This window comes from Quercus lobata, chromosome 3 (assembly GCF_001633185.2).
Source record: "Quercus lobata isolate SW786 chromosome 3, ValleyOak3.0 Primary Assembly, whole genome shotgun sequence".
NCBI lineage: Eukaryota > Viridiplantae > Streptophyta > Magnoliopsida > Fagales > Fagaceae > Quercus > Quercus lobata.
This window is the reverse complement of record NC_044906.1, coordinates 55,327,513-55,341,799: the sequence shown is the minus strand read 5'-3', so window position 1 is coordinate 55,341,799 and position 14,287 is coordinate 55,327,513. Positions and strand designations below refer to the sequence as shown.

The 14,287-nt window shown below is 36.7% G+C and overlaps 2 protein-coding genes across 3 annotated transcripts; both read left to right on the top strand.

Annotated features, from left to right (window-relative positions):
- The first annotated feature begins 2,884 nt into the window (after positions 1-2,884).
- LOC115979654 lies at positions 2,885-4,060 on the top strand. The gene is made up of 4 exons (XM_031101709.1): positions 2,885-3,400; positions 3,487-3,633; positions 3,734-3,813; positions 3,896-4,060. Exons 1-4 carry the CDS (start codon positions 3,086-3,088, stop codon positions 3,939-3,941), a joined length of 588 nt encoding a protein of 195 aa, XP_030957569.1. The 5' UTR covers positions 2,885-3,085; the 3' UTR covers positions 3,942-4,060.
- A 3,448-nt stretch (positions 4,061-7,508) lies between these two features.
- On the top strand, positions 7,509-12,288 carry LOC115982324 (signal recognition particle subunit SRP72-like). Of its 2 annotated transcripts, none has more exons than XM_031104883.1 (6): positions 7,509-7,839; positions 7,938-8,074; positions 9,109-9,461; positions 10,454-10,550; positions 10,639-10,920; positions 11,035-12,288. In XM_031104883.1, exons 1-6 carry the CDS (start codon positions 7,698-7,700, stop codon positions 12,043-12,045), a joined length of 2,022 nt encoding a protein of 673 aa, XP_030960743.1. In that variant the 5' UTR covers positions 7,509-7,697; the 3' UTR covers positions 12,046-12,288. The 2 variants fall into 2 exon arrangements, with proteins under 2 accessions (XP_030960743.1, XP_030960744.1); XM_031104884.1 differs by having other exon boundaries at positions 7,748-7,839; positions 9,126-9,461; positions 11,035-12,286.
- Positions 12,289-14,287: the final 1,999 nt, after the last annotated feature.

Here is a 14,287-nt window from a genome sequence, read left to right as displayed (position 1 = left end):
AAAAGCTTATCAAAGAACGGTTTTACAGAGGGATACAGAAACAAAGAAAAAAGAGAGAAGGGAGAGAAATAGATAGAGAGAGATACTTACTAGTAATTGAAGATGAACCTGAGCAAACTTTCTGAAGATGAACTCGAGCTTACGGTCTCGAAGATGCTAAATCAACAACAAAAACTCTGCAAACATCAACAATAATTCTTTTATCAAAACCCAAACACAAACACAAGCTGAATCCCTCTTTTTCTTGCAGAGAGAGAAAAGAAACACAAACACAAAAACTCTAATACATTGATCAAAACCCATCTTACAGTCAGCACCAACACTGACGGAGCTGAATCCCCCAACACCGACGGAGCTTTGTTTTTGCAAAATCTGAACCCAAACCCAAAAACCCTTGAGAATGGGTGAGGGTGAATCGGTTAAGATGGGTGAGGGTGAATCGGTGAATGGGTGAGGGTGAAGTTTCAGTGATGGAGATGGGTGAGGGTGAATCGGTTGAGATGGGTGAGGGTGAGGGTGAGGGTGAATCAGTGAATAGGTGAAGGTGAAGCTTCAGTGATGGAGATGGGTGAGGGTGAATCGAGTGAGAAATTTCAGAGATGAAGATGGGTCAGAAATTTTGGAGATGGTCACATAGAAATTTCGGAGATGAAGCTTCAGAGATGAAAGAGCAGATGAGAAACAGAGAAGGAATAGAGAGAGAAGAGCCCGCGTAGAATGTATTGATGAGAGAGAAGTTTTAGGGGGAAAACATCATAAAATATATTATTTTTGATACAATACTTGCTATAAAAAAATTGCAATAGTGCTATTTAACATTCTCTGATGCAGATGGTTTTGGGGTTAAAAATGCTAAATTTCCTTTAGATTTGGCATTAGCATTCCCCAATGCTAATGCTCTTAGGGGTTATAATGAAGTGGAAGTGTACATTATGTTTTTAGATAATTATGAGAATGCTATTAGTAATGAAGGAGATGGGGAAGATGGTGATAATGAGGGGGGTAATCTTGATGAGGGAGATAAAGTAGATGGAGTTGTTAGTGAAGAGGATAGTGCTCATAAGTTCATTTTGGATGCAGTGAAAGTGACGACAATGATATGTTTGCACAGTATATTAGCAGTGGTGAAATAGCCTCCAAAGTAAAAGGCTTACTTGATGAGACCTTGTGTCTTAGAAAAGATAAGCAAGTGAAACTCAAAGAGGGGAGAAAGGGAAAGGCTAGTGCATGTGGGGTTAGTCCTAGTAGGGTTGGTGGCAGTGGGGTTGATCTTAGTGGTGTTGATCAGGGTGAGGTTGGTGCAAGTGGTGTTGGTCCTAGTGGGATTGATGCAAGAGGTGTTAATCCTACATGAGTGATGCAAGTGGGTTAATCCTAGTGCAAGTGCACTTGTTGCATTTGGAGCTAATAGGGATGAAGATAAGTGGGAGTCAGAGACATCTGCAAGTCTGGTTAGTTCATTTGATGATGAAACTAGGCCTAGGTATCCTCAATACCATCCACCAGAATCCTTCTCTGAGGTGCACTTTGAACTTGAGATGCAGTTTGCCACCAAAAAGGACGTGATGGATGCTATCAAACTCTACTCTATTTTCAAAGGGGTTCCAGTAAAGTTTTTTAAAAAAATGGCAAAGTAATGGTAAGAGTAAAATGCACAGATAGATGTCATTTTGAGTTGTATTATAGAAAGATGAAAGATGAAGATACTTGGATAGTGAAAAAATTGAATCTTGAACATAATTGTGGGAGGCGATTTAAGAATAGATTTGCATCTTCAAATTGGCTTAGGAAGCATCTGGTGGATGATGTGAGGAGTGACCCAAATGTGAAGATGTCCGTTATCAAAGACCAAGTTGTAAATAAGTTTAAGGTTCATATTAGTAGGTATCAAGCATCTAGAGCAAAAGGTAGGGCTAAAGAATTAGTGCACGGAACTTTTATAGAACAATATGCCCAGTTGGGGGATTATTGTGAAGAATTGTTGAGAAGCAACCCTGGGTCTACTATACTAATCTCTACCAATAGACCTCAACCACACTTGCAGCCAAAATTTGAGAGATTATATGTATGTTTGGATGCTTGTAAGAGAGGCTTTTTAGCTGCTTGTAGGCCTTTCATTGGTGTTGATGGATGTCATTTGAAGGGTGAGTATCCAAGATAGATCTTGATAGCAGTTGGCAAGGATGGCAATAATTGTGTTTACCCAATTGCATTTGTCGTGGTTGAGGCAGAAACAAAGGACTCATGGACATGGTTCATGAAAAGGTTGCTTGATGATATTGGAAGTTTAAGGGATGAAGGGTGGATCTTCATGTCTGACCAGCAAAAGGTGAATGGAACTTTCATTTTATTTTATTCTTTAAATTTGGATGATATACCTTGCTATAAATTCACACCAAATTAATTGTATTCTAATACATCCAATAATTTTGTATTTTATGTCTTTGTTGTAGGGATTAACACAAATGTTTGATGAGCTCATGCCAGGTGTGTACCATTGATTTTGTGTTTCGACATCTATATAATAACTTTAGTAAGGATTATAAAGGCAAGCTATTAAAAGATCGCATGTAGGCAGCTGCTAGGGCCACTAACATGTTTGAGTTTCAGTTTGAAATGGGGAAGATCAAGAAATTAAACATAAAGGCATGAGAATGGTTGGTAGTAAAGGAACCTAGGTTTTGGACAAGAGCAGCTTTTAGAAGGTATCCCAGGTGTAATGCACTAACCAACAATGGATGTGAAAATTTTAGTTCTCAAATATTAGAGAATAGGGACAAACCAATAATTACTATGTTGGAGAAGATTAGATTGCATCTGATGGCTAATTATATTAAGAAGAAGGAGAAAATTACAAGGTATCATGGCCCTATATGTCCTAGAATCTAGAACAAGTTAGAGATTGAAAAAAATTAATAGTACAGATTGGGTTCCAGTTTGGTGTGGGGATAGCAATGAATCAAAGTTTGAAGTATCAAAATTGCCTGATAAGTATGTAGTTGACATAAAGCAGTGTACATGCTTTTGTGGATCATGGGACCTAACTGGGATTCCTTGTGCACATTCTATAGCTGCGTTGGGATATATGGGTCACATAATTGAAGATTATGTGCGTCGTTGCTATAGTATGGATTCCTTAACCCAGACTTATGGGTCATGTATATACCCTATTAGTGGTCCTAAGTTGTGGCCACGGAGTGACAGAGAAACCATACTCCCTCCTAAAAAAATAAGACAAGGGGGAAGGCCTAAAAAGAAGAGAAAGAAAGAACTTGGTGAGCTAAACAATCCATATAAGATAAAGAGGAGAATCAGTCATGTTAAATGTTGCCAATGTGGGACAGTAGGCCATAACAAGAGAAGGTGCAATCCCACTACTCAGGCTAGCAAACAACTACGAGTAAGGCTTGTAATAGTTAGATTTTTTTTTTCTTTATTTTTGCCTTGTTGATAATGTGCTACTAAGTTGTGACCTAAAATTTATAGGTGAGAGAGCCAAATGTAACAGCACACAATTTGGAAAACCAAGAACATAGGACATCTTCAAGCCATGTAGAACCTACTAATAGGGCAACACTGCCATTGCAAACAAGTGAGGAAGCATATGCAAGTCAGCATAGTCAAAAAATACCTGTAAGTGATTGCAAATACATATTTATATTTGTTAGTCTCATATGAAAAAATCACAAATTTATTGTTAATGTACTGAAATGAAACTATAATGCATTTTCAGGTTAAGAAAAGAAATGTCACAACACAGAGTCAGCCAACACCCAATGTGAAGGAGTACATCGAAGTCAACCAACATCTCAGGTTATTATTATTACATTTATATGTTTCAACAAAATTAACTTTGTTGTTTCTAGTAGATTAATATCCTTGTGCACCTGTTCAGGTTGGACCTAATGAAGTTACAAGAAATTATAGTTTTGGAGTGTTAGTATAGTCAATGGTTGCTGCAAGTGAGACTTCAAAAAGAATTACAAAATTTTATAAGAATGCACAAGGGCAAAAGTGAACAACATTTCTTGTGGTTAAATGTGTAGAAGTGAAGGTGCTTGTGGAGATAAATGTGTATTTTGAAGTGGATAGAACATTTAGATATTTTTTTGTTATTGTTTGAAATAGTTTGAGGATTACTACTATTTGAAGTATAGCTTATTTGATGTTACTATTTTGAACATGTTAATTGGTGCAATTAATATGATGTTTATTGGAAACCTTGTCAGATTATGTAATTGGTTAGATCAATTGTTTAGATATATTGTTATTCCTTATAATGGTTTAATTTGCTTTATTGGAGGAAACCAAATAGAAAGTAGTCAACAATTGGCTTATTTGCTTTATTGACTTGGCTTATTTGCAGGAAACCAAATAGAATGCACTAGTAGAGCAAATATATTATAATGCTAGAAAGAATTGGCTTATTTGCTTTATTGACTGTACAAGCTAGTGCTTAAAGCTGGCATTAATAGATAGTCTCGGTGGTTGAGCAACATGAAAATCACACTAGTAAAGAAATTGATGCAAATTGCATGACTGTCATGGTAACAAACAAGGACAAAACTCACTATACAAATCAAAGACTGGGAGTTCAAATCTTCATAAAAAGCATGACTTGCAAACGTACAAGTAGTTAGGCTCTCTCTCATGCACATGCACACACACACATAATCAAGAAACACCAAATTAACAAATAAAAACAAAAGAGAAGGTCGTTTAGTTATGGGGTAATTTTTTTAATATATATTCACAAAAAGTAATATAAAGTAGAATGGGAAAGTAATTTTCATCCCTCCTTTATCCTTTTAGGCCCCATGATTATGATAATGCAGAGCAAATTAAAACCTAATACAGTTTGCCCTGCCTTTTTGAAGAATCTCATGGGAACCAAACACAATTGAATTTATCTTCCCAAAATTGATAGGATAGTCTTGAAAGTTGACGCATTCATTGACACCAAGGAAAGAAGCTAGATAATATGGCTTGGTTATGGTCCACCTTGCACCAAGGTTGATTTTGGGAAGTGGGAAAAGGAAAAAGCCAATCACAGTACAGTCCTATATACCTTCAATATACATCCCTACATAGACAATATAAGCATTGTCATGAACTTATATAAAATCTGTAAATAGAAACTATTTGGATCTATGTAAAAATAAATAAATAAGTCCTGCAATAGTACCCATCAGCCATGACATCTCAAACGGGTACACGAATTTATGTTGCTTCTAAGGATTGCAAATAATATAATGGTACATACCCCTACCAGTTTAGTTCACTATATGATCTTTTCTTTCATATTCTATTTCTTTTGTTAGTTCTAATAGCCAGTAGTCAGTTTTTGCTGATATGCAAAGATTTGATTTCCATGTGATCCAAAAGTACCAATAAATGAATGATTAGAGTAGCTCTAGGAACCGTTTTAGCCATAGCTCCAAAAAAATGTAAATTACTTAATCTATGACATAAAAATTATAATAATACACAGACAACTACAATGAATCACTAAAAGAAAATGTGTTAACCTTAAACATATTTAAGTAAAATGGTCTTTCTAAATTTATTCTCCTCAACTTCAAGTAAGTATATGCAAAGCTTAGTTGATCACGTGAGGTAAATCGGTCAACTTCGTTGAACCAAAGACAAGAAAATAAATTTAACATTGGTGTATGTACCCGTACTATAAAGGAAACTTCAAGAAGGACCAAAAGTAGATGGCTATAACATGGTTCAAATCAACAATGCTAAAGAAAACAAAAACTTCACAACTTTACCATAAACCAAACATAATCTTTTGAATTTAGTTACAAATATCCATTCAAAATTATTTATAAATAAAAGCGCTCCTAAGCATTGAACACCCACCCAGCATGACAACAAATCGACGAAGACAAAAATCAGCAATACCTGAGAGGGTTTTCAATAAGGGGAGGAGGAGCGGCGATGCTGAGGTATCAGTGGCTATGCTAGCACGAAGACACAAAAGTGGCCGAGAAGGAAGCGTCGCTAGGAGGCAAGAGGCCACCGTCGCCAGCAGAGGGAGGCGGCAGCGGTTCAGTGGTTATGCCAGAGAAGCAGTGCTGTTGTGTGGCTAGGGATTTGGTCTCCACTGGTGGTGGCTAGGCTTGGGTTTTCCTTCACTCCGTCCCCTTCTTTCTTGTGGTTGTCAATCTCTCACTTCCCCTTCTCTCTCTCCGTCATGCCTTTGTTAAACAAATATCAGATTTGTTTTTAATCCAGTCAATATGATTTTTCAATTTTATCTAACGTGGAAACTGTTTTTTAAAATTTTTAATTAAAAACATGCCACATCATTAAAAAAAAATGTCAAGTCATTGTTCTGTTAGCGACGTAAGTAACACCGTTAACAGCAGTTAGTAAAAGGACCAATATAACTCAGTTTTAAAACTTAAGGGACTAATTGTTGTGCTCGCTTCAAACTTGAGGGACTAATTGCGCACACAGGGTAAACTTCAGGGACCAATAGTGTAGTTTCGCCAAAAAAATACCACAAACTTTTTTTGAGCAATGCTAGAGATATGAAAAAAAAATTACAATATAATATTTACATATTAACATGTCATTAATCACAAAGAAATGATTCAAAACATTCATTTCATAGTTTTGTTTAAGCGACAACAATCATATCACCATATCAATTTGTAAAGCTCTTTGTAGTAAAATTTGTAATAATTTTAGTTCTTTTTTTCAAAACGATACTAGGAATACTAGAAATTTTCTTATATAAAACTTACGCACAAAAATTGCAGTAGTATTAATATATTTTTTTTTCTCTCTTTCTTTGAGAGTAAATACATTCATTAGTCTGATTAAAAGGAAAAAAAAAAAAAAAAATCATTCATTCATTAGGAGCAAAATAGGGTGAGGACCATGGTCCATTTGGACCATTTCTACCTAAGTTCTCACAATGGCTCAAAAACTTTTAACCCATCACTCAAGGCAAAATTTGCGGAATGGTAGCTTTTTAGAAAAAAATTTGATGCATAGCATGCATTTGAAATTATTTTGTTAGTTAGATTGTTTTTGGAATTCAAGTTTGATAAACTTGTATTTGGACAAGAACTCGAGTGACAAACAAACTCGAGTTTCAAGCAGTGTGCAGAAATATTGAAACTCGAGTTCTAAAAACAACCTAACTTACAAAATAATTTCATCAGTGTGTTGCTTTCCTAAAATTTTCCTAAAATTATGCTGGCAAATTTTTCCCATCACTCAAAGCTCACAAAACGATGGGCCAAGCTTCGAGTTTCTTCGCAGTGTGCAGAAATATTGAAACTCGAGTTCTAAAAACAACCTAACTTACAAAATAATTTCATCAGTGTGTTGCTTTCCTAAAATTTTCCTAAAATTATGCTGGCAAATTTTTCCCATCACTCAAAGCTCACAAAACGATGGGCCTAGCTTAACCTGGATCTTCGGGTCAACCGGTTACGTCCCGACCCGCTTACCATTTTCCCGAGAAAGGCAAAGAGTGAAAAAAAACGGAAAAGGAGTAGAAGCTGTGAAAACGAGAAGAAATCGTAAACCCCAGCAGCCATCTCTGCTTATCTATATTCTCACTCAAAACCTTCGTCTCAATCCAATTCTCACTCATTTTAAATTATTATTTTTCCTAACATCTGTTTGGCAACCGAGAAAATCACAATCAAAGCTCTCGCGTCCGGGAATATTCAATGGCTCCGAAGCCCAAAGACAAACCAAAACCCTCTCATTCGCCGTCACAGCCTCCTCCTCCAATCGAAGATCTCTTCGCTTCCCTTAGCAAACACATCCAAAGATCCGAGTTCGAACAAGCCGCCAAAGTCACAGATCAAGGTCCATTTCTCGGTTTCATCACCTTCTCCGAATTCCTAAATTTATTTTTCCTATTAAATTTCAATTTTGATCTTTATTTTTTGGGGTTTTTTTTGCAGTTCTAAGAGTGGCACCAGGTGATGAGGATGCGATTCGATGCAAGGTTGTGGCTTTGATCAAGGCGGATAGGATCGACGATGCTCTCTCGACGATTCAATCCACAAAGAAGGTCCCGATCGATTTCACTTTCTTTAAGGTACGTAATTTCAAGCATTATACCATTATTATGAAATTATTTTAAATTTAATTTTGTGCCAGTCTCTTTCTCTGCTTGAAATTCGAAGTACATTGCATTTACATACTTTGATAGGTGAATTTTCTTATCAAAATGCTTTAGAGAAATTTAATCACCAGGCATTGCCTTCAAATTAAGCGTTTTCATAAAATTAAAAAAAAAATTAAAAAAAATCCTAATGTTCTTGCGATAGTGTGCCGGGATTACTTGGAAACTGGTTATGGTGTGTGGGGTCAGCTGCTCATAGGTTTTACTGGCGAGAGGCGCATCCAAAGGGCCCTTCTTTAGAGTTCTCGTGTTAGAGCACACTTTGTGATAGATTTACCTGGAAACTAGAGGCGTGTCCAAATGGTTCTTCTTTAGAGTTCTTGTGTTAGAGCACACTTTGCGATATGCCTATTAATTTACCTAGAAACTCGTTATGGCGTGTGGGGGTCAGCTGCTCATAGATTTTACTAGCTACAGGCACATCCAAAGGGCTCTTATTTAGAGTTCTCATGTTAGAGCACATTTTGTGATATGCCTTTTTGTTTTGTGGACATTTGTTTCTCAATGATTGTATAAAAGAATTAGGGAGAAATTAAATGGAAAAGAATAAAATTTTTTGGCAAGTTTGGTGCTTATTGATAGGTGATATCAAATACTCCTGCACTTGGGTATTTCTTTTATCTGTGAGCAAATGCTAAATTCAAGGGTTTTTTTTTTGGTCTCCTTGGTCATATGTTAATTTTTCACTAGTTGAATAGGTACCCTTCTCTAGATTTGGATTGGTCTACTATTTGAACTTAATGTCAGATGGTGCATCTAATTTGCATGTTCTTAAGTATGTGGTCCATATATGAGCTTAATCAACCAAAAATGGCCCATATGCATTATATATATAGTTAGCTTAGATTTTCTTCATCAAACCCTTCTGAGGGTTTCAATTGTATATTTGGCTGTATACATTATGCATTGTTTATGTTCTTATTTTTGCTTTTGCTATCTCTAAATAGGCATACTGCTTATACAGACAAAACAAGCTAGATGAAGCATTAGAGTCCTTGAAAACCCAAGAGACAAATTCTGCAACCATGCTGTTAGAGTCACAGATTCTTTATCGTCTTGGAAAAATGGATGCTTGCGTCGATATCTATCAGAAGCTTCAAAAATCAAAGATTGACTCCTTAGAAATAAACTCTGTTGCTGGTTTGGTTTCCTCTGGGAGAGCTTCAGAAGTACAAGGAATGTTGGATGCACTTAGGGTCAAAGCAACTAGCAATTTTGAGTTGGCATACAACACCGCGTGTTCTTTGATTGAAAGGAACAAGTACACAGATGCAGAACAACTCTTGCTGTCAGCCCGAAGGTAATGTACTGTTGGTTGCAAACATTGCCATTGGTTATGATAAGCAAGTTGATTTCAACTGTATTGAATAATGTTGTGATTCCAGACTAATATTATTTTGATGCTTTGTATTGTGTTTACTGCATTATTTGTCAAGCTTAAGTTGGTAAATCTATAGCTTGCTTGAATTTGGCTGGTAAGTATGTTTAGAGAAATTTCATACAAGCATGACCATGCGAAGAAACATCATTTTTTTCTCTATGGCTAGAACCCTAATCTCTTTTGATAACTGACTAGAGTCCTAATCTTAGATAACCACTGCAGCAGTCTTCGATGCAAAAAACCATCTATTTGGTGTTGTATATGAAAGTTCCTTATAATGAAATTTGTTAGGGGCAAGAAAAATTATTATTATTTAACATTTTAAAATTCCAGAATGAAACTATTAAGAAAAAAAAAAAAAAAAATCCTGAATGGTTCTTTTTTAGAATCTGGTATTCTGTCTTCTGAATCATGTTTGTGCCTTACCTTTTGTTAAGTTTTCTCTATTTGCTGCTTATCAGGAAAAAAAAAGGTTCTCTCTATTTTCCATTTGCAGCACATCCTTTAAACTGGTTTCTCTCTCTTTAGGTAGTAACTATAAGCAGTACTTGGGGAGGTTGAAATTCAAAAGGAAATCACTTTGATTGGGAAGGGGTTTACATATTGGTTAATGTAAGTTCTGTTTTGAAGTCTGGAAGTCCTGTTTTGCATTTTAACATCATCACTTTTAATCTATATTTGTTAGTGGCTGTCGAGTTAATCCATGCTAATAATTTGTATACATTTTTTTGGTTTTGCTCTGAATATGAAGTAAATGAGGATTGAAGTGTGCAATGAATTGATATGCTCTGAACTGTAAACACATGCATGTACTTAAAAAATGAGGGGGGATTGGGGGCAGAGCAGGGGGAAACTTCTGTAGGAAAAGTGGTAATATCTCCACTGGATGCTAATGTGCTTGTTGTTGTCAGAATTGGTCAGGAAACACTAATGGAAGACAACTTGCCTGATGATGACATAGAGATTGAATTGGCTCCTATAGCTGTCCAGTTGGCCTATGTTCAGCAGGTAAAATTATTACATTATGTATATATTCAATCGTTTCTTGTTTTGGTGATGGAGGCAGCAAGTGATGCAAATTAGCTTTATTCATCAGCTCCTTGGGCACACACAAGAGGCCAGTGAAGCTTACACAGACATTATTAATCGAGATCTGGCAGATGAGCCATCACTGGCAGTGGCAGTGAACAACCTCATTGCATTGAAAGGTCCAAAAGATGTTTCTGATGGCCTAAGGAAACTTGATAGGCTGAAAGAGAAAGATTCACAGAACTTCCAGCTTGCTCATGGACTTAACTTGAAGCTTTCACCAAAACAAAGGGAAGCAGTATATGCAAATCGAGTTCTTTTACTTCTCCACGCAAATAGGCTGGATCAGGTTTTGCACTCTTTATTTTTAACCTTTCTAATTTCAATTTAATCATGACAAAGTGAGTCACTGTTGGTGAGCTGATTTTCTTGATCAACTCTATCTCTTCTGGATTCTTTACAGGCTCGAGAACTTGTTGCTGCAGTGTCTGACATGTTTGCTGATAGTGTGATGCCTGTACTGCTTCAAGCTGCTGTCTTTGTGAGAGAGAACAAAGCTGTGAGAGCTGAAGAAGTTCTAGGACAGTTTGCTGAAAAGTTCCCTGATAAGTCCAAGGTTGTTCTCCTAGCTAGGGCACAGGTTGCTGCTGCTGCTGGTCATCCCCAAATTGCAGCTGAGTCCCTGGCTAAGATACCTGATATCCAGCACATGCCCGCCACTGTTGCAACCCTTGTGTCTCTTAAGGAGCGTGCTGGAGATATTGACGGTGCAGCTGCTGTGCTTGACTCTGCAATCAAATGGTGGTCCAATGCTATGACTGAGGACAATAAGCTCAATATCATAATGCAAGAGGCTGCTTCCTTTAAGCTGAGGCATGGCCATGAAGAGGATGCTGCCCGTTTATACGAGGAGCTTGTGAAAAGCCATGGAAACATGGAAGCATTGGTTGGACTGGTAACTACAGTTGCTCGTGTGGATGTTAACAAGGCAGAAACCTATGAGAAGCAGCTGAAGCCGTTACCAGGTCTGAGGGGGGTGGATGTGGATAGCTTAGAGAAGACTTCTGGGGCGAAACATGTTGATGGTAGTGCTTCTCATGTTGGGGCTACTGAGGCTTATGAAGAAGGGAAGAGTAAAGCTAAATCAAAGAAGAAGAGAAAGAGAAAGCCAAGGTACCCTAAAGGGTTTGACCCTGCTAACCCAGGTCCTCCACCAGATCCAGAAAGGTGGCTCCCCAAGAGAGAGAGGTCAAGTTACAGGCCCAAGAGGAAGGATAAGAGAGCAGCTCAGGTGAGAGGATCTCAGGGTGCAGTTGTAAGAGAAAAGCAAGAAGCTGGGACTTCTGGTGCGAGTTCTAACTCTTCAAATTCAAAATCAAACCAAGTGAATACCTCCAAAGGAACCTCACAGAATGCAGCTGCAGAGCAATCCAAGCCTTCATCCAAGTCATCCAGAAAGAAGTCTAGGAACTAACTAGAAAGGATCCATAATTTTTGGTTGAAAATTTTGAATTGCTGCATGTTTTTGGAAAATATTTTGGCCATTGTGCCATTCGGATTTAATTTAGGACATTCAAAACATACTGGCCTTGTCGTGATGCTTTTATATTTTGCTGTTGCTTCTTGTTATTTTCCCGTATTCTGCTCTGTCCAATCTTAAAGTTTCGTTTGGTTGGAAGGATAGAAAAATAGAAGGAATAAAAGAGATTTTAGTTTATCTCATTTATGTTTAAATAACTCATATGTCCTTATTAAAAAAAAGGGAGCAACCAACTAAAAATAAATAAAGAAGGCAATAACCTAAGTTTATTAAAAAAGAAAAATCATAACTAGGAAATTAAAAATGAAGAAAGTAATAAAAAAAAATTCATGTCCAGGTAAACTAAAAAAAAAAAAACTGAGATGAAGAATAGTTCAATCTTTTGACTGCAACTACTCTTTTCTTTTTTCTTTTTTCCAAAATGGATAGATAGCATTTTGGTGGGTGGGCTTGGGCACACCAGTTTTTCTTCTTAAAATCCACCTAATCAAACACTAAAAAAAATAAAAAATAAAAAAATCTCTTATCCCAACTCCTTACTCAAAGTCATAAAGAGTGGGACTTACATAAACTTATTCAACGAGCTGACTGTTAAAGCTAATCAGAAAAATACCCATGTTCTTGCACTCACAAGCAGACAAGTGGATATGTACCACTACTGGCAATGGACAAAACTCAATAAAATCAACTTATTCTTTGCGGCAGTGGGAATCCTCCTATTAGTCAAGATGCATCACACGGACAAATCTAGAAAACCAAGATTTATGAGACTATGATAGGCCAGAAATACATCTACGGAGGATGGCAACGAATTGTTTCCCTACTAAATCCTTTCTGGTAAGATTTATGAATGCTGGGGATTCTTTCTATCCATTTGATGGAAGAAGAGACTAGCATCCATCTATTTGTTTTGTGCCCTCTGATGAAAGCCACTTGGTTTAACAGCCATTATGGTTTAAGGTTTGATGGTTTGGGTCTCTCTTCTTTTTCCTAATTCATCCAAACCTTAATCTCTTGTCCAAATATAGTTGCTAGAGTTGTCAAAATTGGGATCTTACGTAGGATTGTGGAATGTAGGTGGGATCGTACGATTGGTTCGTGAATTGTAAGATCTTACATTATTTGAGAAAAAAACAAAAAATACACATTGGTATGTTAAATAATCATATAAATTATACATTCATTGATATAATTACCATACATCACTACATCCATTTATAAGCATCATTTAAAGAGACAAAAAAACCTCAAAATGTGACACTCTATTGAGATATTTTTTATTTGGATCCAACTGACACTCTCTACATTAGAGTGAAAAAGCTTGGTCTATTAAGATTTTATTTTTTATTTAGGTTCAACTAAACCTTCTGTCAAGTCAAAGAAGATTACAAGAAATCAAGATCGTCTAGGATCATCAGAATTGCACAATCCTATTGATTTTGAACGATTGCAAAGATCCTTCGCAAAGATCCTTGAAAGATCCGGATCGTTTTAGGCAGGTGGGATCATAAAATTATAGGATCATAAGATCCAGATCGGGATTTTGACAACCATTGAACTCAAATAATAAGGCATATTTTTTTACTTTATGGTGTAGTGATCCATGATATGGCCTAGAAACTAAGAAACCAAGTACAATTTGAGGGATTAACTCCAAAGTTGGATGAGATTACATTAAAAGTATTCAGTTTTGTTGTAGAATTTATTAAGGTCTTGGACCATCCAATCGTGCTTAGCTAGTTTGGTCTAAACTTGATAGAAAACCTATTAAAATCTGCTGCGGGCAAATTTTTCATGCCACATGGCTTCATTTCATTGGCGACCCGCACCACGTTAATATTATCATGGATTTTGGGAAAACCTCTTTTAAAGCCCAAAAGAGCCCATATTTACATAAAAATGCGTCAAAGCCCATGATTCAAGCTCATAGCACATCATCTCATTTTTGGCTTATGATCCAAGCTCATGAGTCTCATCGGGGAAATTTTGGGAGTCGTGATTTGGAGGGCCAAGAAGTATGTTCAATAAAGCTCCAGTGATTCAAAGTTGATAAAGGAAAGCATATTACTTGGCATGTCTTCCCAAATTCCCTAAACTCTGACGTGTCAATGTGCAATAGGTAACATTTGGTAAGCCTCTAATATCACATAACACTTAAAATGATAAAACTCTCCAT

Coding starts and splice junctions, on each gene's coding strand:
- LOC115979654 (XM_031101709.1), top strand. CDS start 3,086: ATGGGTCACATAATTGAAGATTATGTGCGTCGTTGCTATAGTATGGAT. Junction 3,634..3,733: donor AGCATAGTCAAAAAATACCT/GTAAGTGATTGC, acceptor ATGCATTTTCAG/GTTAAGAAAAGAAATGTCAC. Junction 3,814..3,895: donor GAAGTCAACCAACATCTCAG/GTTATTATTATT, acceptor GCACCTGTTCAG/GTTGGACCTAATGAAGTTAC.
- LOC115982324 (XM_031104883.1), top strand. CDS start 7,698: ATGGCTCCGAAGCCCAAAGACAAACCAAAACCCTCTCATTCGCCGTCA. Junction 9,462..10,453: donor CTCTTGCTGTCAGCCCGAAG/GTAATGTACTGT, acceptor TGTTGTTGTCAG/AATTGGTCAGGAAACACTAA. Junction 10,551..10,638: donor AGTTGGCCTATGTTCAGCAG/GTAAAATTATTA, acceptor TTTATTCATCAG/CTCCTTGGGCACACACAAGA.